The 22,890-nt window shown below is 33.6% G+C and overlaps 1 protein-coding gene across 2 annotated transcripts; it reads left to right on the top strand.

The window, feature by feature from the left end:
- Positions 1-3,495: 3,495 nt before the first annotated feature.
- LOC7475371 (protein ALWAYS EARLY 3) lies at positions 3,496-22,597 on the top strand. 2 transcript variants are annotated; one of them, XM_024610431.2, is made up of 20 exons: positions 3,497-4,210; positions 4,331-4,454; positions 4,652-4,750; positions 5,007-5,069; positions 5,275-5,352; positions 5,940-6,114; positions 6,427-6,683; positions 6,763-7,102; positions 8,452-8,529; positions 9,659-9,879; positions 9,990-10,046; positions 18,044-18,367; positions 18,457-18,635; positions 18,741-19,023; positions 19,763-19,999; positions 20,666-20,806; positions 21,154-21,297; positions 21,378-21,596; positions 21,825-22,124; positions 22,241-22,597. In XM_024610431.2, the coding sequence occupies exons 2-20, from the start codon at positions 4,350-4,352 to the stop codon at positions 22,403-22,405; spliced, it is 3,465 nt and encodes a 1,154-aa protein (XP_024466199.2). In that variant the 5' UTR covers positions 3,497-4,210; positions 4,331-4,349; the 3' UTR covers positions 22,406-22,597. The 2 variants fall into 2 exon arrangements, with proteins under 2 accessions (XP_006378110.3, XP_024466199.2); XM_006378048.3 differs by lacking the exon at positions 9,990-10,046 and having other exon boundaries at positions 3,496-4,210.
- Positions 22,598-22,890: the final 293 nt, after the last annotated feature.

The raw sequence follows: 22,890 nt of genomic DNA, 5'->3' as shown, positions 1-22,890 counted from the left end.
TATTGAAAAATATTAAAAAGTGACATTTTTAGATAATTCATAAAAAAAACTAATTAATTTGTTTTAAAGAATTTTAATTAAAATTGAAGACAATGTTAGGGCGGGTATCCTAAACATATTTTTATTTAACTTATTGAATTTAATTTTAATTTAAAACTGAAAAACAAAAATAAAGTCGACCGGCTAGCAAGTCTAGACTTCTTGGTTTTTTTTTTTTTTTGGGCATTTCAAGGGGTGGATTGCATTCCCTGTGTCTAATTAGAGGTGGTTGAAAAATTAAACAAAGTTTTTTAAATCTTAGAAAATTATTTTTTAATTTATTTTAATCTAAAAATACTTTAAAAACACTCTCAGAATCTCAAGAAAATAATTTACCAAGTCAAAACACCTTTAAATTAATCCAAAAATACAAAATTAAATTGAAACAAAAGCTTCCCTCTCAATTTTAATCTACTTTTTATCTAAGACGAAAGCCGAAAAATCTCAATGGAATTCCTCTTGTTAAATGAAGTCATTGACACAAAAGAATAAGTATTTTTATGAGCTGGATAACCAATGATTCTCTTTCCCCTCTAGCATTTATCATCCATTGTTTCTCTCTCCTTTCCAACTAGGGATTTAAATGTAAACACCTTTTACTTTGAAAGCTATATGTTTCGATCCAAAACTTCATTTTGGATCAGAACATATAACCTTCAAAGTAAAAGGATTAAAATAGATTTTTGACAAAGTTAAAAGGCAACTTTTTTTTAAAGAAAAGCACAGATTAAATTGTGCTTAAAATATCATCCATGATGCTTTTCTTCGTTTCAATTTAAGTCTTTTTATTATTATTTTTCTGTAAACAGTTAAACGTTTATTTTTTAAACAAAATTGAATATCAAACAAATATCGGGATATTTTTTGACACCTCGAGATCCCCATACTAACCTAATTGAATCAAACTATCAAGTTGTATCTCAAATAAACTTAATGTTAAAGGATCAGAATAAATAAAAAATAAAGCTTAATGACTCAAAAATAAATTGGATTAATAGTGTTTTTTTTTTAAGTCTTTTTTTTCTCATTAGATTCAGTTTTAGTCCCCCATTTTGAATTATCCGCAAATTATTAAATTAAATTCTTTAAAGGATACTTGATGGTCCAAAACTAAATTAAAAAAAAAAAAAAAGAATCCAATTACAATAACAACTACAAAGATGGCTAACGAGACTCGAATAAGAAACCTCAACTTTTTTTTTTTTTTTTACGAGAACCATTGACCTATATAGGCTCATTGATAATTTGTCAAAATATTAAAGTGCATCAAATAAATGAAGTTCCATGAGATAATATTATGCTCTCCAACTTCAACATGCTCAAAGCATTACAAGTGCCTAGTAAACATGAAAACTAAGAGGAATTATAGCTTTCATAAAAGAAAAAATGCTCACAACTCCAAGCATCATGAACATCTAAGGCTCCTGCAATAAAGAAATCAAATGAATTTTAGATCATGACATTTGCATAAAAGTAATAATCTGCATAGCATTTAGGATCCTGAAAAGGATATTTTTAAACAGATATGGTGTTTGGAATATATGGTTACGAGATTAATAGGATAAACGTCCTGTTTGTTTTTGTATTTTAAAAGTATTTTTGATTTTTTTACTTCAAATTAATATTTTTTTTAGTGTTTTTATATAATTTTGATGTGCTATGTCAAAAATAATTTTTTAAAAATATATTATATCAATTTATTTTCAAGCAAAAAAACATTTTAAAAAATAACCATTATCACCCTCCCGAACACTCCCAGAATAAACATACATGCATACTAGAGGATAAAAGGCTTGATACTCATAAAGGAAACTCTATTGACTGTGTAAATGATAGAGAGTTCTGGTGAAGTTATAATCATTTGATGAATGTTTCAAGCCAGAGTTTTAACAGTTAATGCGAAAGAAACAAGGTTAGTGAAAGCATATCCTATACTCATAGAATGCAACATAATCAATTTATTTTATTTTTTTTTATTTTTTATCAATGCTTCGGCTATAGCTATCGGCAGAAAGGCAACGACAAAAATCATTTCTCTTAATGAACCCTAAGTAAGACGTGAGTTATTTGTAAGCAAATCTCAAGTTAAATATAAAATATATTATTACTCATCATTTTAAGAATCCATAACTTTCACAATCAGGTGGTTCGAGCCTTGTGATTGCTCATATGATGGTCACTGGAGGCTTACATGGTCGTTAACTTCAGGGCCCGTGGAATTAGTCGAAGTACACGCAAGCTGACCCGGACACCCACATTAAACTAAAAAAAAAAAAATTTTTAAAATGCGTATGCCTTGATTCGTATTAAGCCTTTTGACAAATAAGTAATTATTATGGTGGGATACAAATAACATCATTAAAAATTCTAGTCGGTCCAATAACAAGACTTGAAATTAAGAGGTTCAAAGAGATTCTCAATAGACTTCTTTAAAATACATGGAAATTGGTGAAATTTAAAAAAATATTAAATAATAAAGTAAAAGGCTTCATTAATTTAATTCATGTTAAAAAAGGAATTATAGGTGATCATTTAAATATTACAAAAGGATTGAAATGAGAAGATTTGAATCTGTCAATTTTGATATTTTACTACTATTTTGCTCATAACTATAACTACAAAAGAAATTTTAATGTGATGTCAGTTGTATTGGAAATTAGACATTCATATCTTTCTAATGATAGATGACACGCCTTATAATTCATCAATGTAAGAGAGAACTGTGCATTTAAAGTTGAATTTCAATTTTGCCAACAGATTATAAAAACAAATTTATTCTTATTTAAATTAGTTGGACTATTGTTTCATTTATTTTTTAGTTAGTATTATGTATTTTAGAGATATTAAGACATTTATTTAAATTTAGGTTCTTTGAATTATTATTATTTATTAAGTTTATCCATATTTATTAGGGATATCCTATTAGATTTAGAATTCTATCTAATATAAATACTTTTTATAGAGATTTTTTTAATAAAAAAAATCAACATTATTGTTATCTTTTACTAGGTTGAATAATTTCCAAATTAAATTTTTAATTAAATTTGTAAATTCTTGGAAGGATTGAAGTTCCTTTGATTAGGAGTATTGTGTCTCACTGTAATGTTAAATTCTTAGATATTTTTAAAAGATTTTGTGAGAAAAATTCAAAATAAAATTATTATTTTTTTGTATTTGTTATCCACAAACAAACAGATAATTAAATTGAATTAATTAATAGAATTTTATCTATTAAAAATTATCAATAAAAAAAATTAAAAAAACTAGAAATATTGTTCATTCATTTATTAAATTTACTTATAATAATAGCGTCCATTCTATTACTAATTATTTTTCTTTAGAAATTATATATCGTTTTAATCGCTTAACTCCTTAAAATTTGTTTTCTACATCTATTGATAAAAAAATTCGTCCTGATGATAATAGAAAATCTTATGCAGTAAAGGCTATGCATGAGAATAAATGGCTGGGAAACTTTAGGGTTTGGTTATAATTCCTTGAATGATGAATACAAGAATGTAAGATCCCTTGTTGCCACAAAACTAGTAAATACCATTCAAGTTTTCTCTCTAAGAACCAGTGTATGGAGAATAAACAACAAATCTGCTGGTTTCATGATTGGCGATGAATCTCAGCCAGCAGTTCACTTGGATGGTGGCCTTTACTGGCAAGACTGGCGATTTAAAGATAAAAGATGAGAAGTTGTTTGGCTCGATTCTGCGTTTTGATCTGGCAACAGTGATATTCAGTGAGATATCAGGTGTTTGAGAAGAGAAGCAGATGGCTGTTCACTTAGAAAACACGTGTGATAATTCTTAAATTAAGAGTTTTTTGTAATGATGTTTTAAAGATAATTTTTTTTTATATATATATATTTTGATTATGGAGTATTAAATTATTATTTTAAAAAATTGAAATTGGCTATAGTAATCGAAACTTAACTACTAATGCGGCCATCTATGCTCAAAAGTAAAGAAAAAAAAAGTTTTTTTTTTTTAAAGTTTCGCGGTTATAACCCCCAATTTTTCCATCTCCCATTATCGCGAGAGAAAAAAAAAAATCAACTTCTTCGTCTTGGTAGCCGCTTGATCGATCGATTTCTGCTCTTCTTCTTCTTCCTCTCTTCACAGCCAGTGAAGGATTTCATCACGATGAACTTACAATTAAATCGGTCAGTTGTTCAAATTTCACCCTTTCGTTTACTTAATTTCACCCTTTTCTTCTTCGAGAATTTCGTGAAATTGAGAATCGCTGCGTTGAATTCTCTCTCTTTTTTTTTGTTTTTTTTAAGGTAATTGAAGAAGTGAGTGATGGCTCCGTCGAGAAAAAGAAGTGTAAATAAGCGGTATTCAAACATTGATGAAGTCTCACCTAACAAAAATGCTGCAGAGATTGCTAATAAAAGCAGGCCGCGGGTGAGTTTTTTGCTTCTTCTTTTTTGTTTATTTTGTAGACGATTTAAATTATTATTGTGATGTTTGTTGGTGGATTATTATCTTATCTATGATTTAATTAAGTGATGTATAAGTTAAGGTACTTGATTTGAATCAGTGACCAGATAGTGATCTCTTTTCTTTTCTCTCTCTCTCTTTTTTTTTTAAATTATGTGCAGAAGAGGAAGTTATCTAAAATGTTAGGGCCACAATGGGGTAAGGAAGAACTAGAGCAGTTCTATAAGGCGTATCGGAAACATGGGAAAGATTGGGAGAAGGTTAGTTAGTGCATACCAGCGCCTGCTTGCCAACTTTGTTTGCTTTTCAGTTATGGTGGCATGTTCATTTTACTAGATTCAGTTTGCAAGGGGTAAATGGGCCTATATCGTATGAAAAGTAAAGTTTTGTGGGAGCAAGTGATCTGACATAATGTATTTGGAATCAAGCCTACTGCTGACATTGATCATTGCATCATTACCTTACCATGTTCTTCTTTTCTTTCCCCCTTTTGTTTCCCCACATTGGGGCTGATAGGTAGCTGCTGTGGTGCGGAACCGATCTGTGGGAATGGTAGAAGCCCTTTACACTATGAATAAGGTAAGTGTTGAATTCAATATCCAACAAATATTTGATCTTGATTTGAAAACCTTCTAGATTTTTTACTGCATGAAATTTGCTTGATCATTTCTGTCTTGTTACATTGAAGTGATATTTTTACCATCTTTATAACTGTGATTTTTGTCTTGTTACTGTGTGGCTCTCGTTTGTTGAAGTTGGTAATAGATATGTGCTGTATTTTCAGGCTTACTTATCTCTTCCAAAGGGCTTTGCTTCTGGTGCTGGACTAATTGCAATGATGACAGATCACTACTCTAATCTGGTAAGGTTGGGAAGGTTTTGTAGAATTCCATATGTATCTTAATTCTGGAGTGCGCTTTTGAGTAATGCTCAAAATGGATGCCACATTATTCTATCCAAAGTTCTGGGAGAGCAAATTGGTGATTGGAAGCCAGTCTAGCTTGTTGCAATCCATGAGCATTATAACACAACAACGATTCCGCTCCTTCCCTATCTGTTTCTTTAAACGTGCTGATTCTTTTCACTGGTCAATCACTCGGCTAAAATAAATTAGAACCCCTAGTTAAATGAGGCAAACTATTGACGGATAGATAATAAATGTAAAATAATAATTGAATAGAGGTAGAGGCATTCATTTGTTAATGCATATACATACAAAATGGAGTTAGGGCGGATTTTAGAGCATAAAAATATTGAAGTTCTTTATTTAGTCTCATTTATATGATTACATGATTCATAATAAGGATGCTTTTAAGTTTGTTTTTTGGATATTGGTGATTGTCTCTTTGTTTAAGTTCATTGATATGTATAGTGAGACAATGAGGTAAATTTCTTTCTACATGTGCTATTTTTATCTATTATGATTTTAACTCTCATGCTTATGGACAGGGAGAGAGTGACAGTGAGCTAGAAAGCAATGGGGGCACAGGACCCTCTCAAAAGCCTCAGAAGCGGGCTCGGGTAACCAAAGGATCAGAGGCACCGCCAGTTCTAGATCTTTTACAGTCCCAGCCAGCTGCATCAAATTATGGCTGCTTATCATTGTTAAAGAAAAGACGCTCTGGTAGAAAGATCTCCCCCCCAGAATCCCTGTCTTTGTATGCTTGCATGGATATAGTAGCTTACTACATATGTATACACCGCTCTTTCTTTTCTTTTAATGGGTAGTGCTTATGACATTGTATCATCGTTTTTCCATGCTTGAAATTGGTGGCAAATTTATGTGTTCCTTTTCTTCGCACTTTGGCTTATTCTTTTGTATGCTTGCTCATAAACTGCTTCTCCTTGAGACACATACAAGTGCAATGAGAAAAGCATTCCATTATGAATGTGTTGTTTAGAGTTCATTTTGTCCACTTATTTGGATTTCTTTTAGGAAGCAAGCCTTGGGCTGTTGGGAAAAGGACTCCTCGTGTACCTGTTACATATTCCCATGATAAAGATAATGAGAAGTATGTTTCACCAATTTGGCAAGGTATGAAAGTAAAGGCTGATGCTGTTGATGATGATGTTGCTCATGAGATAGCATTGGCCTTGACTGAGGCTTCACAAAGAGGTGGATCTCCCCAAGTTTCTCAAACTCCTAAGAGAAAAACAAAGACACCCTCACCTGCTCAGCATGATGAACTAATGGTATTTCATTTATTTGGTGGCTTCTATTATGTTTTCTGATTGCTATAGAATTTGTTAATTAATCGATTGTGGTATTCAGCATCCTGAATCAGAGATGATGAGTGCCAAGCTTCGTGGCAGTGAAATGGACGAGGTGGGTTGTGAATTAAGTTTAGGCAGCACAGATGCTTACGGTGGAGATTATGCAAGAGATAGAATCTTTTGGAAGGGAAGGAGATACCATGGAAGGAGGTCACTAGAAGTAGAAGAAAATTTAGACAATCATTTGGATGATGTAAGAGAAGCCTGCAGTGGGACAGAGGAAGGGCAGAAACTGGAAGCTGTTGAAGAAAAATTTGAAATGGAGGTTGCGTATTCAAAACTTGTGAGGTCCTCCAAGGGTTCAAGAAAGAGAAGTAAGAAGGTTCTGTTTGGGGAAGGTATGGTAGTGATTTTATCTAAACCAAGTTCCTCTGTCTGCTATCTGTTCTTCTTTCACTCTGATATCTAGGAAAGCTTTAATTTCCTTGAAAATGCCCATTCTGGCAGTTTTTAATCTTTCCTTTCTTTGGAATATCTCATAATTGTGCAGTTTAGCTGTTTATTCATTAACTTCCATTAACATCAGCTGTATGATTTTTTGTAGTCTTCATTTGGTTGAGCAGATAGAAGCTGTATTATTATCTGGAAGATGTTAATCTGCAATAACATATGTCATTGTACATAATTACTTTTTTTGAAGATTGTGTAAAAATATAGTCTTTATATTCTGGAAGCTACTGGAAACGGAACTAAGAAGAAAATTTCTGCTTTTGGCTGTAACATTATATGGGTTCAAGCCAGAGATGATGCCAAAGAAAGAAAGAAATTAGAAAATATATCATTTTGTGTGATCTCATATGGAAAGCAATACGGTGTCTTAAGATGATAATGAATCTCAAGGCATCTGGTCTCAAATCATGCATGCTTTAGCAGATATCCGCTTAATTATAATTCTATTTCAATCACAGATTCTGGTTTACTTCAGCAGATATCTATGAGAGTGTAATTGTTTCTAACTATAACTGTCTTTGACCAACCAAGTTTTGCATCAATTACTACCAAAAAAATTAAGCCTTGTCGCATCCTCCCACTGCAGAAAAATAGGAAAAATAAATAAATCTCAGGCTTTAATTACTTTTCTATAGAAGTCAATGAGATGTTCTGCACTTGCATCCTTTTCATATTTCCTCGTTACGTGTATAATATCCACTCTTATTGGATATGATTTTGATTATCTTCCTGAGTATTATAGCAAATGCATCAATTTTTTAAGCTAAACCGTTATGTTTGGCATGTTATTTCCAGGGTGTACTGGGAGATACTTAATGTTTATTTGGGAATGCAAAACTGAATCAAAATGACCTTTATGATAATACCATTAAATCCCATTCCTATAAAACTTATCATTTCACCCTTACGCATATAATCAATGGCATCTTAACGAGGAAATGCAAATTTGGAACACTTAAAATACTGAGTGGTGCCATATGTTCAGAATAATAGGAAAACTTGAAGGAAACATATACATCAAACAGTGATAATCCTTGAAAAGAGACAAATAAAAGAAATTTAGTGGGTGGGGGGGGGCATGGTCACCCTATCTCTGTTCTAGGCCATTGCTTAAGTTCGTGATGATCTATTTTTCTTTCTTTCTCTACTTTGATCGAGCTTCAATGTTGACCTACTACCCTCCTTTCTGTTGAATCATGCTATATCTGGCTTCATTTTTCTTGAATTCTCTGTGTAGTTGAAGACACCGACTTCGATGCCTTAGAAGCACTTGCTGATTTATCCTTGAGGTTGCCAGAAACATCTGTTGACACGGGTAAGACTCAAACATGTTTTGTATAAGATATTTAAGTTTCTTCACGTGAAGTCTGACTGAAACAGATGCTCCATGTTCTTGCTAGGCTGCCCCTTTTATTTTCATTTTTTTTTCTTTTAAGGTGCATATTCTTTGCTACAACTGAAACATGGATGTATTTTGAAGTTAGTTTGATGTTGCTACATGCAAATATTACATACTGACATATTGTAGCTAGCTAATACTATTTTGTTGAAGTTAGGACAAGGAGTTTAATTGGATGGTGTATCCCTATTGTTGAGTTACAGTTATAATGGTCCAGAATGATATCACTTTTCAGATTGCTTGGAAAATTTATGGGTTTGTGATATTTTAGTATAAGCCCAAAGCAATAGTCACAACACTCTGGCAAACAACACTGATTTACCATCCAAGAGATCAGGGTAATTTACTGGTTTACTCATGCATTATCTACCCATATATATCTGTAATATATGCTTATAAGCTTGTATGCTGATACAGCAGCTAATTTCACAATCTGAAAATAAAAATGTTCGCCATTGATTTCTACATTTTTATTCAAATTTACAAATGCTTTTTAGGTGTTCCTTTTTATGCTTTGTGATGTTTTCTTCATCAAAAACGAACTGACCAATCGTCAGACACAACTTTGTGGTGATTTTGACAATGCTTTTTTGCATAGATAGTTATCATGCATTTCCTTCTTTGTTTCTTCCTTGCTGGCATTAGTAAATGCAAGGCAGGCAACAATACAAACGTGATTCTCTTGATCATAGATAAAAATTTTATGCATTAAAAATCAACTATTCGAACCTGCCAATAACAAAACTTGTTAATTATTTTGCAATCTCTTCAGTAAGATGCTCCTCCTCTCGCATTCATGTGGGGCCCTCATGTAGTAACTCATTTGGCTCCACATGAATGTGAGAGAGGGATCATTATATTACATGCAATGAATAATATCTCTCAGACTGTTTTAACGTGAAAACAAATATTCTTACAATTCTCAAGCTCTTTGAAATCTTTCTTTATTTTCCTTGTTGAATGGTTAAATGCACAGGATTACATTCTATGTTATATCTCTGTTTTCGGTGAATTTCCAATCCAACTTTTTGTTATCATGTGTCAGGGCTGTCTGCTCTTGTTGAGGAAGAAAAGACCGGGATCGTTGCCAAGTCTAAGCTGAAAGGGAATCGTTCTTCTCCTGGTGTAAAACCTATCTCCTTCAAGAACACTAAACACGGAAAAGTATTCACTCATAACGTTACTTCTATTCCAGAAGTAAAGGAAGCACCCTATCAGATCAGTCCTGTGATGCGGAAAAGAAGACAAAAGCCCTCGCCATCTAAAGTAAGGATCTTTGTAACCATGGCTGATGCTATTTTTCTTGTTTTTACTTTACTTGCTAGATTTTTATACTTCATGAGTTTACCAATCTGCAAGTTGCTTACAACTTGCAGATTTCAGAAAATGAAAAGCATGCTGATTCTCATCTGGGTGAATCTCAAAAGGTTGAGGTGTGTAGTTCTTTTCCATTTTAATCAGCAACTGCTATGAGTTATTTCAATGCTTCATGCTATGGATTACAATCTTTTGGATAATAACATTATGCATCTGGCACCTTGACATAATGTTCTTGTGACAAATTCAACCCATTTATAGAGGATGTGTATTTTGCAATTTATGAATCTGGAACCTGCATTCAGTTCTGAAGTTTTATCATGACTTGTATTATTATAGTTGTACTGTAATTATTTGGATTATTCTCGTAGACAATATTGTTATAATTGTTGCTGCTGCTACTTTGTTATTTGTATTCTTATTCTTTCAGTAACGGAAGTGACACTCAGCATGTGTCTTAAATTAGGGACCTTACTTCTGCTAGGTCCTACCAAAACTATTTGTGGAACAAGGAGAGCACTAAGAATTGCATTTTACGCACTTATCTTCCTACTTGCTTACCTATATTTATTTGTAGGAGGAAATCCATTAGAATAGATAATCATCACCTTTTCAAAAAAATATTATGTTAGTGGTTGTCAATAATTAATTTTCTGTCTTTCACCTGGGCTCTTATTTTTTGCAATTGATAATTGGAAAACTGGATACTGGTTCTTTGTTTTTTATGACTCCCTATAGTTATCATTATATTCATGTTGTATCTCACAACAATCATATGTTTCTAATGCATCTTGGAGGGACCTTTTAAGTTTTAAGGGTGGTCCTTTCCGTTTCTTTTCATTTCTTTCTTTCTTCCTTTTTTTTTTATCCTGCTGTGTGTAAGTACTGATTTTGGATTACAAATATCATTTGATGCAGCGTATAGCGAAGATCAAATTAGGGTTCTCAAACCTTAAGCTTACAGACCTAACTGTAGAGAATTCTCTAGTATTTTTATTAAATTTGAATAATAGTATAAATCTCCATAAAATAAACTAGAAATTCTTATTTATATTAGTCCTAAAATTCTTTATAGAAAAAGATTCATAATTAAAACTTGCCTAATTAATAGACTTAATCTAGCATTAAGATTTTTAAATAGTAAAATACTAATTAAATTAAAATTTCTAAGCTAAGTAGGAAACAAATGAGTAAAATCCAAAATTAATTAGGAAAATAATTAAAATAGAAAAAACTTAGGCTTCATATCAGATGCTTTCGAGTTTCTTTGTGGACTTCTTTTTAGGCTTGGCCTTGTCAATCTGATCCACGAACTCTTGAGATAATTGTTTTATATCAGTTTCCTCCACTTGAGAAAAACTCGTCCTCTGAGTTAAGTTCAGTATCTTGTAGATACCATATTTCTTCATCGTCAGCTTATTATAGGTGCCTACTGAAAACCTCTCCTTGCGTAAGAAAATCATGACCACATCTCCTCTTTGAAACAATTTAACTCGTTTATGCTTGTCTAATGTGTGCTTATTTTTGGAAGCTAATTCTTCCAGTTTCCTTGTGATCTCTTGATCCACAGCTTGTACTTGTTCAACTAAATTCTCTGGTGACTTGCTAAACCCAACAACTTTGGACAGTGGATGTAGATCAAGTACATAATTTGGAGGTTTCATGTACACAATCTGAAATTGTGTCTTGCTAGTAGCACTATGCTTGGAATTGTTATAAGCAAACTTTGCATGAGTCAATGCAACATCCCACTTTTTAGGCTTGTCTCTACAAACACTATGAATTAGATTGCCTAAAGTTCTGCTTAGAGACTTTGTTTGGCCATTAGTTTGTGGATGAGTAGTACAACTAAATTTTAAAGAGGAATTAAACATCTTTCACAAAGGTAGTCATAAGTGACTAAGGAACCTAATATATCTATAAGACGTGATGGATTTTGGAACACCATGCAACCTCACTATTTGAAGCAGTGTATAGCGAAGAAAAAACTAAGGTTCTGAAGCCCTAAGATTACATGCCAAACTGTAAAGAAAACTAAAGAAAATTCTCTAGTATTCTATTGAATATGAATAAGTCTTTTTTCTCCATAAAATATACTAGACATTCTTGTTTATATTCGTCCTAAATCCATTATAGGAAAGGATTTCTAATTAAAACTTACCTAATTAATAGAATCCATCTATCATTAGGATTCTTAAATAGTAAAATATTAAGATTAGAAGTTCTAAGCTAAGTAGAAAACAAATAATTAAAATCCAAAATTAACTAGAAAAATAATTAAAACACGAAAACAATTCCTTCAGGCTTGACCTCGTCAATTTGGTCCATAAACTCTTCGGATAATTATCCTATGTTAGTCTCCCCCACTTGAGAAAAACTTGTCCTCGAGTTATCCGTTAGAAATCGAACCATTCCACTCCAAATAAACAACTACTTTTAATATAATCTTGTAGCTATCTTATTCACATAGTAGCATATCTTTGACATGTGAACTTTAAAATTTAATTTATAGTGCGTGTATAACAAAGGAAAATCAATATCTGATGTTATACTCTGTTTCTATGAAGTCCACTTGTAGTTCCTTTCTACATTTTTCTACTTCAAACTTGAGTTTATCATCATCTATATCCTCCAATACTGCGACCGTTGTATTTAAAAGAACACTAAAATAATATTCCATAATATCTCCAGAAGACTTGTCATAAATTATTAAGTCCTTCATTCATGTCCTTGTTTGCAAGATCTTCACCATTATATAAATCCTCTTCATCATCTCCATCAGGTTCGAATAAAACATCTGTCATTGAAAGGTTCTTGCTCATACTGACATTCAATCACATTGATTGATTTTTTTCTCTCTGGTTATGGTTGTTTGTCTTGATCTGACAAGGTCCCACAATCACCATTAAGTACATTTTCACCAACACCTTTTACATAGACAAGTGATCGTCCAAGTGGAATTTCAGACTAAGATAAGTTTCTAAGCATGTTTTTCTTCTCTTTGCGATTCCTGTTTGTGCCTCCCATTAGCCAAAATAGATATTCTCTATTAGATGAATACCTATAGTTATACTAACCACGGGGATTTTCGTGAACTGGTCCAATCAGGTTGGTCGCAGGCTTCATCCTCGTTGTGTGCCTCTCTTCTTTCCCGGTTCATGTTTGTGCACAACCCTAGTGTCTTAAGTGTGGTTATAAGGTCATCAAATCTAGCATTGATGTTGCCAAACCCAGTTTGCGTTCACCCTTTAAAGCTGCTATCGCTATTGAATAACGATCTAGCTAATCCCAGACAACCTGCATCCCCCGATCACCATCATGAGAATGGTTGCCACCAACTACTCTATGATTCTTTTCATGGTTCACCATTGATTTGGATGTTGACTTGCTCTGATACCTCTTGACGCAGCGTATAACGAAGATAAAACTAGGGTTTTCAAACCCTATGGTAATATACTGAACTGTAGAAAAATCTAGAGAAAACTCTGGTATTTTATTAAATATGAATAATAGTCTTTTTTTTTTCCATAAAATAAATTGGATATCCTTATTTATATTAGTTCTAAATCCTTTATAGGAAAAGATTTTTAATTAAAACTTACCTAATTAATAAAATCCATCTAGCACTAGGATTCTTAAATAGTAAAATACTAATTAAATTAAAAGTTTGAAGCTAAGCAGAAAAGAAATAATTAAAATCCAAATTAACTAGGAAAATAATTAAAGCAGGAAAAGAATTAAAACATGAAAACAGTAACTTCAGGCTTGACCTTGTTAATTTGGTCCATAAACTCTTGGGATAATTGTTTTACGTCACTATCTCTTGAAAAAATAGCCTAGCCACATTGATTGTATCCATAGTCTTTTTGCTAAGTATAAAGTGTGTCATCGTTGAATATTTGTCCACAACATCAAAAATGTAATTCATTCTTGTTGAGTTCGTGGAATACTTAACACGAAATTCATGGAAATATTTTCCCAGATATGTTTAGGTATAGGTAAAGGCATGTATAAACCAATGTTTTGTGATTTCCCTTTAGCTATTTGACAAGTAAAATGGCATGGACTAAATTTATTTACATCACACTCGAGCTGAGGCCAATAATACTTATCCTCCAAAGCTGATATTGTTTTGTCTCTTCCTTCATGACCTTTTAATCCGCCACCATGCAAGTCTTGAATTAATTTCTTGTTTAGGGATTTGCGATGGATACACAATCGGATTACCTTTCATTAAGTAACCATTATGTATATGGAAATATGCATAAGTTTAGAACACTTTTCTCATATCATCTAAACACCAACATCTTTAGCTTCCAACTCCTTTAGACACTCAAAACCCAAAATATTGCTATGAAAAGTGATTAGTCAAGCAATTCGTCTACTCAATGCATCAATTACTTTGTTCTAAACTTTGGCTTTGTGTGTTAGACTAAAACTGAACTTTTGAAGGATGTAATCCACCTGGCCATCATATCTGTACTAATTTTCTTCTGAATATTCAGAGTTTTTAGAGATTCATGATTTGAATATAAGATAAAATCTGTATTGATCAAATAATGCTCCGAAATTTTCAAAGTCTTTACCACAACATAAAGTTTTTTATTCATTCAACTTTTCACTGAAAAAGGCTATAAGACAATTCTCCTGGGAAAGAACTTCGCCAATATTCACTCCACAAGTATCACATTCAACCTCAAACAACTTGTCAAAGTTGGGTAAAGCAAGCACTAGAGCATTGTATAACTTCTTCTTTATCAAGGCAAAACTTTGTTCTTCTTCCTCACCCCACTTAAATTTCCCCTTCTTTAAACATTTAGTGATCGGTGCCACAATACTACCAAAATTCTTAATAAATCTCCTATAGAAAGTAGTCAAGCCATTAAAACTATAAACATTGCTAACTGTCTTGGGCATGGGCCAATCATGACGTTCCCTCCATCACTTTCTCCTCATCAACTTCAACTCCATCAGTGTTTACTAGAAAACCCAAGAATAACAACTTTCTGGTCATGAAGCTACACTTATTCAGATTCATATACAAGTTGTTTTTCAACAACACCTTTAGAACACTCAAGTGCTTAATATGGTATGCTTCATTATGACTAAACACAAGGATATCATCAAAATAAACCACAACGAATTTATTTATGAAAGGTCACAAAACCTTATTCATCAGCTGTATGAATGTGCTCGATGCATTTATTAACCCAAATAACATGACTAACCACTCATACAACTCATCTTTTGTCTTGAAAGCCGTTTCCACTCATCCCCTAGTCGAATCCAAATCTGATAGTACCAACTTCTCAAGTCAATCCTTGAAAAGACTGTTGCCCCACACAACTGATTTAGCATGTCATTCAATTGTGGAATTGAAAACTTGTATCCCATAATGATTTTGTTGATGGCGTGACTATCAACATATATACACCAATTACCATCATTCTTTGATGTTAGTAAAACAAGGATAGCACATGGACTTAAGCTCTCTTGAATCAACCATTTCTTCAACAATTATTTTATTTTCTCCCCTATGATCTCCCCCTTTTTTGGCTTATTTTGTAATGAGGCAAATTTAGAAGACTAGCCCTTGGTATCAAGTCAATCCGGTGTTGGATATCACACATAGGAGGTAACTCATCTGGTAGCTCATTTGGAATAATTTCCTAAAACTCCTGCAATAGAGAATAGCTTCAGGTACCTCTATTGCCTTATCAGTTTCTTCGGACAACATGGACTTCACAATTAAAGCATGTACTTCTTCATCTCCTTTAAATCTCTCTTAATTTCTAACAAAGATTGGGTAATAGTAAGGAATCCTTTTCCTCCAGCCTTCCGAGCTTTTGGTTGGGAATTCCCCTTTAGAGGCATCAAAATAAAATTAACATTATCCTTAGCAAATCTATAGATGTTTTCTCGCCCCCCATGCCATGTATTTACTTCATATTGTCATAGCCTACCAAACAACAAGTTACAAGTATTTATGTCAATTACATCACAATAAACTTCATCCCTATACTTGCCTATGAAAAAAAGAACTTTTAATCTTTCAATTGTTGTTACTTTTGGTGCCTCTTTAATCTAACCTAATGTTTAAGGTTCATCATGTTTCTCCATATTCAAACCCAATTTAACAACGGTTTCTCTACCAATAATATTCTTGCAGCTACCGCTATTAGTAATAAGGTAAAAAATTTGTTGGTTTACCGTGCACCCGGTATGAAAAAGCTTGTGATGTCATGTCTCATCAACTTTTGGTGTCCCTAATAATCGTCTCACCATATACGTCTGACTAACATACTCACTCTCACCATCAAATTCACAACACTCCTTTGGATACAATTTTGTATATTTTGTACACTTTTCATCCTCATGTTCAATCACGCTCACAAGCCTCCTCTGAGGAGATACAATGGATCTATGCCTTTTTAGATCGCATCTATAACACTTTATTGAAGGCGGCTTGGCATAAGGATTATATCTCTTCTGGTTATCCTTGTCAGAAATTGTTTGGGGCCTATTCTTATCAGTCAGAGCTAACAGTAGCTTGCTTGGATGGATTGATTGTCTATGGCAGTTTACTCTTCTCAACAGGTGTAAATCAAGGCTCTATGGTAGGAACCCTAATTTGATGATCAAATCTCGTATTGGTTCTATCCTACATCAACATCTTTGCCCTTAAAAGCCATATTTCGTGCATCAATAACATTTAGCAGCATCTAAAGCTCGATTCTATCTCTAATGGCAGGTTTCAATCCTTTTACATATCTAGCAACCCATTGCCCATCAGTTTCACGCAAATTATTTCGCTCAGCTTGGTGTAAAAATTTCGTTGTATATTCATGCACAGTTTAGGAACTTTGGGAATACCTCTGATACTTATGGAACAGAAGTTGATCATAATCAAGGGGCAAAAATCTACCTCTCAATAATTGCTTCATCCGCTCCCAAGTTTCAATAGGTCTTTTACCCTCTCGCCTCCAATAGCTTATCCCACCAAACTAAGGCCATGTGCTTCAATTTAAACCCAACAGTTTTTACCATTTCTCGAATATGAAATTCACTTATACTCATAAAATCAATCACACTCAGCTAACCAATCAAATAACTCCTAAATCACCACAAAAAAAAAATTATACAAAAGTCTTGATAATACCTATTATTTCTAGCAACCTTACCTCGATCTTCATCAGATGAATATCCGTATTCATATTGACCACAAGGATTTGCACAAGCTGATTTAGGGATAGGTTGGTTGCAGGCGTCATCCCTGACGCGTGCCTTTTTTCTTCCTCAATTCTTGTTTGCAAGCAACCATATTGCCTCAAGCCTGATTGTAAGGTCATTAAATCTGGTGTTGATGTCACCAAATCGCTTCTGAATGACAATCTAACTAATCCCAAATAGCCTTCATCCCTTAATCACCGTCACAAAGATACGGTTGTGCTCCACAATTCTCTTCTCGGTTTGCCATTAATCCGAATGCTGACCCACTCTAATGTCACCTGACATAGCGTATAGTGAAGATAAAATTAAGGTTCTCAAGCCTTAAGGTTACAATCTAACTGTAGAGAAATCTAGAGAAAATTGTCTAATATCTTTATCAAATCTGAATCATAATCTAAATCTCCATAAAATAAATTAGACATCTCTATTTATATTAGTCCTAAAATCCTTTACAAAAAATGATTCTTAATTAAATTTTATCTAATTAATAGAATTCATATAGCATTAGGATTACTAAATAGTAAAATACTAATTAAATTAAAATTCCTAAGTTAATAGGAAACAAATAATTAAAATCCAAAATTAACTAGAAAAATAATTAAAATAGAAAAACAATAACTTTAGGCATCATATTAGATGCTTTTGGGTTTCTTTGCAGACTTTTTTTCAGGCTTGACCTTGTCAATCTAGTCTATAAACTCTTAGGATAATTGTTCTACATCATCGTTCATCCATAGTATTGATCCTCTATTATATTAGTCTGCATTTTGACGCATCTGCCCAATGTCACTTAAGTTCACTATCAATGTGCTTTCTACATAGAAACTTTTATTTCTAGGACCTATTAAATGATGTTATTCTTATATCTCTGTGCTCGATGTAGATTACAAAAGATGATGATAACTTTGTGAGTAAAGGAAAATGCTCGCAGGATGCCCCATGCTTTAAAGAAGGGAAATTGATGAAACCTGCAGAACGTACTTCTTCTAGTAATAATCATGGAAGGGAATTGAATGATTTTGCTCCAACTACCATCCGGGTTTTATCTGCCAACCAATTCAACATGCCTACTAAAGTGAGGAGTAGCCGTAAGCTAAACACTCCGAAGCTCTTGGTCGAGAAAGATTCCAAGTCTTCAGAGAATATTGTAAATAGCCAATCTAATACTGTCATTCCTTCATTCCAGGACAGAGTTCCTAGTCTTAAGGTTAGATATGTGCTAATTATTTACATATCCATGAGTTAACTTCCTGAATATCTAGTTATCTTTTTCATATGTATATTTCATAATTGCAGGGAAAGCTTTCTAATTGCCTTTCCCGGTATCTAGTCCGAAGATGGTGTGTTTTTGAATGGTTCAATAGTGCAATAGATTATCCATGGTTTGCTAAAAGGGAATTTGTTGAATACCTGGAGCATGTTGGATTGGCTCATATCCCAAGACTAACTCGTGTTGAATGGGGTGTCATTCGGAGGTCTGTGGCTTCCAATTTTATCTTGCATGTGTGTTCGATGCTATCTTTGACATATCCTTGAAGTCTTAGCTAGAGAATTTGATTTGGATTATCTCATCAATGCAGTTCCCTTGGTAAACCACGAAGATTTTCAGAGCAATTTTTGAAGGAAGAGAAAGAGAAGCTTTACCAATATCGAGAATCTGTTAGAGAACATTATGCAGAACTCCGTGCTGGAACTATGGATGGACTACCAACTGATTTAGCCCGACCTTTATCAGTTGGTCAACGCATTCTTGCTCTTCATCCAAGGACAAGTGAGATTCATGATGGAAGTATATTAACTGTTGATCATAGTCGCTGCTGTGTTCAGTTTGACCGACCTGAACTAGGGGTTGAATTTGTCATGGTAAGTTATTTGTCTTTATTGAGTTGTTTTATGAAAATAAGACATTTTCATTTGATGATTGACTTTCAGTATGCTTGTGCTTTATAGTTTGTTGCATTGCACCTGGTTAACTAAATTGTGGTAAGTTTATCTTGCAGTTATGGTGAATATGATCTAAATATAAGTAACTAGCAGTGATAGTTCACAAACTAAGGATATTGGATCTGTTTTTCTTACCAAAGTTAAAATATTTCTTTTTTTCCTTGCAATTCACGAACTAAGAATCTAATTGCAAAATACAGAAAAATTAGGCAAGGCAAATGAACTCTAAAAACTGTTTTCTTCCACTGTCTTAATCTGCAAGGAGATAGCTTACCATCAGCAGTGAACAGCACCGATGCATTTAAGTTTTAATACACTTCTACACAACCGCCTATTATACTAGAAACATCACCTTCACATGTCAGTGACTTGGATACCTGAATATCAAGCTGGTTGTGTATTCTGGATGCTTACAATTGTTCCAGTAAGTAGGTGTTAGAAAATGTAGTGAATATACTTTACCAACATATGAAGTGAGTATACTTTCCACTTCTGTCTCAAGGAAAAATAGATTGTGACTTCAGGACATGCTGCAAATATCTTTTATGCCCTCCGTTCACTTTGTTTTGCATTCAAGAGCCAATAGTCCAATTTATCTTATTTCAGCACTCTTCAATCAGTATATTTATCCTGTTTCAAGTCTTCTTTTTTACTGCAGGATGTCCATTGCATGCCTTTGAATCCATTGGAAAACATGCCTGCATCTATGATTGGGCACAATATTGCCTTGAATAGATACATTAAGAACTTAAATGAGCTCAAAATCAATGTGCGACCAGCAGAGAAGATGGAAGAATTCAAATTTTCACCATGTGAGAACCTGGAGGGTGCCAGTGCTCTTCCACATACTTCCCCATTGACTTATCCTAGTAGCGATTTATTACAGCAGCCAAAGGTGCGCAGTCCTAGGAATTTAAATTCAGCCATATGCTTATCACATTTGATCAGTTTTGAAGTCTTCCTAAATGTTAGATGTGCTAAGCAATTAAAATCTGTTTTCTGCTGAAAAATGGAGGATCTTTTTGCATTTAAACTGCAGTGTGGTTTTTTTATATTGGCTCTATATTCATGAAGGGCACAGTTCACTACTGAGACAAGCCACCTCTTGTATGTCCTGTCAAATTTCTGAGTAATTGCCTAAGAGTACTTAGTGTGGGGTCATGTTGTCAATGACTTTATTCACGTAGTAACTTATGCTTTGGGGTTTAAATGTTTAACTAAGCCTCGTATGGATGTTCTTAAGAGTTTTCATGTCAGATGCTAAAACACATTTAGGATCTAATATGGCACTTTGTAGGGATATTTTATGTTTCAACTAGTTTAATGACCCAAGTTCTCAGAGTACAATTTAATGAGATTCAAGAACATTGCCTAATCTTTTTTAGGTAATGGATGAACTAAAATAGTATCCATTGAATTTTTAATTGGATCGTCCTTATTGAAGTTGTGCTATATCAACCGTGAATAACTCCACAGCCTTATGGTTCCATTGATGTTGCCAAGTATTTCGTGTAAATATTATATCATTATTCATTTATCGAAGAAGAATTGTCTTTACCAGGGGGGTTTGTTAGGTTCTAACACACAAGTCAATATTGGAGGTGAAACTGTTGGTGCCCAGCCTTCTTTTTGTGCACAGATCCAAGCTAAGGAAGCTGATATCCATGCTCTTTCTGAATTAACTCAAGCTCTTGACAAAAAGGTTGTATTTCATACTGCTAATTATGCCTAAACTGTTTATGTTTTCACTTTGATATATTTCACTAGTTTACTAAATCAAGGATTGATGCATCACTTGTGATGATCTCTTTACATTTATGGGCTCTCGATTTCATATTTAGTGTTATATACCATTATTTGCATAACTACACGTTTCATGTACTTTGAGTACTATTTAAATTAGCTTTGCATCGGTTAATCATTAATGTAGAAAGTTTATTATTTATGTTTCACATGGTATCTGCTCTTGTCACTCGTATAGAAAACCTTTTGAATGATTCTGATGACAATGGTGTTTGAAAAAAAGCTTATGGATATTTAAACCTGCAGGAGGCTGTCGTGTCTGAGTTGAAGCACATGAATGATGAGGTGTTGGAAAGCCAAAAACATGGAGATTACTCTCTCAAGGATTCGGAAGTTTTTAAAAAGCACTATGCTGCAGTACTCCTACAGTTAAATGAGGTCAATGAGCTGGTATGAGACATGGACAATTTTCAGATTCAATTCCTTTCCTTTATCATGCAAGCACCAATTGCTTGTCTTTCTTCATGCAGGTTTCTTCTGCTCTCTTTTGCTTGAGGGAACGTAACACATACCAAGGGAACATCCCTCATGTGTTGCTGAAGCCTGGAGCCAATATAGATGAGCCAGCATGCCATAGCAGCTCCTTCGATTCTTCTACGGATGATACTCAAGAATCTGGATCTCATGTGGTGGAAATTGTTGAAAGTTCAAGAACGAAAGCCCAGACAATGGTTGATGCAGCTATGCAGGTATGAGAAACAATTCTCCTGCATCTGTCAGCAAATTTTGCTATTTTATAGACCAATATTAATCTTCCACCAATTGTATTTCTCTTTCTAAGGGGACCATATAGTTAGAACTCTATGCTCATAAGTTGTCTGGAAGAAAAATTAGGGCTATTAGCATGTCTTTGATGGCGAGCCCTGCATTGTAGTCAACTGTTTATACTGCATCTTTTATGACCTTAACTATTTCAGGCAATGTTATCCTTGAAGAAGGAAGGAAGCAGCATTGATAGTATTGAGGACGCCATAGATTTTGTAAATAATAAGCTTTCAGCAGATGATTTAAGTGTGCCAGCCATTAGATCTTCTATCCCTGCAATTTCAGCTCAAGGTACTCTGGCTTCTCAGGATCATTTAAGTTCCTGTGCAGCAAATCCAGAGGCAATTAACGATGCACCTGATGCAAAGTTTAACAATTTGTCCACCCAAAATGAAGTACAAATCCCTACAGAGCTTATTTCACACTGTGTAGCTACTTTACTAATGATTCAGGCAAGTATTGTTAGGATGTGTAATATACTTTCCTTTTCTCCTACAAAAATAGTCTTTCTCATTGATTGATTGTTGTTGAGAACAATCCCTAATTGTCTTAAGAAAACAAATTGCAGAGATGTACAGAAAGACAATTTCCACCGAGTGACGTAGCCGTGGTACTGGATTCTGCAGTTACAAGTTTGAAGCCATGTTGTTCAACAAACCTTCCCATTTATGCAGAGATACAGAAATGCATGGGCATTATTAGGAATCAGATATTAGCACTGATACCTACGTAGCTCGAAGTCATTTCCTTTTTTTTTTTTTTTTTACAATATCTGAGTAAAATCTGTGATAATCAGAAGTGTTTTGCCCTCGATCATTTCTTTATCCCTTTTTCCAATTTCAAACAGAAATCAAATACATGTGCTGAAGAACTCGGTGGTTCTATGCTCGCTATAAGCTCAATAGTATTGTCGTTCATTGCATAATGTATCTTTTTTTTTTATTATTATTATTAATGCGAGTGTTCGGGTCAGCTTGCGTGTACCTTAACTAATTTCACGGGTCCTGAAGTTAACGACTATTTAAGCCTCTAGTGGTCCTGAGAGGACTTGAACTTGTGACCATTAGAGCAAACTCAAAATCTGACCAGTTGAGTTATTCCTCGTGATTAATTATACAAGGTTAATTGCATAATGTTTCTTGATTTTACTGGTTAAGGCTTACTTTAATTATTCACTATCATAATTAAGATGTTTGGCAGTGTAATTCAAAATGGAAA

The sequence above is a fragment of the Populus trichocarpa genome, chromosome 10 (assembly GCF_000002775.5).
Source record: "Populus trichocarpa isolate Nisqually-1 chromosome 10, P.trichocarpa_v4.1, whole genome shotgun sequence".
In the NCBI taxonomy this organism is placed as follows: domain Eukaryota; kingdom Viridiplantae; phylum Streptophyta; class Magnoliopsida; order Malpighiales; family Salicaceae; genus Populus; species Populus trichocarpa.
Note: the sequence above shows the minus strand (reverse complement) of the source record. Positions and strands in the feature narration are given on the sequence as shown.

Bases quoted from the DNA above. Each gene is read 5' to 3' on its own strand.
- LOC7475371 (XM_024610431.2), top strand. From the start codon at position 4,350: ATGGCTCCGTCGAGAAAAAGAAGTGTAAATAAGCGGTATTCAAACATT. The intron at 4,455-4,651 runs GTGAGTTTTTTG...AATTATGTGCAG, and splicing joins CTAATAAAAGCAGGCCGCGG to AAGAGGAAGTTATCTAAAAT. The intron at 21,597-21,824 runs GTATGAGAAACA...TAACTATTTCAG, and splicing joins TGGTTGATGCAGCTATGCAG to GCAATGTTATCCTTGAAGAA.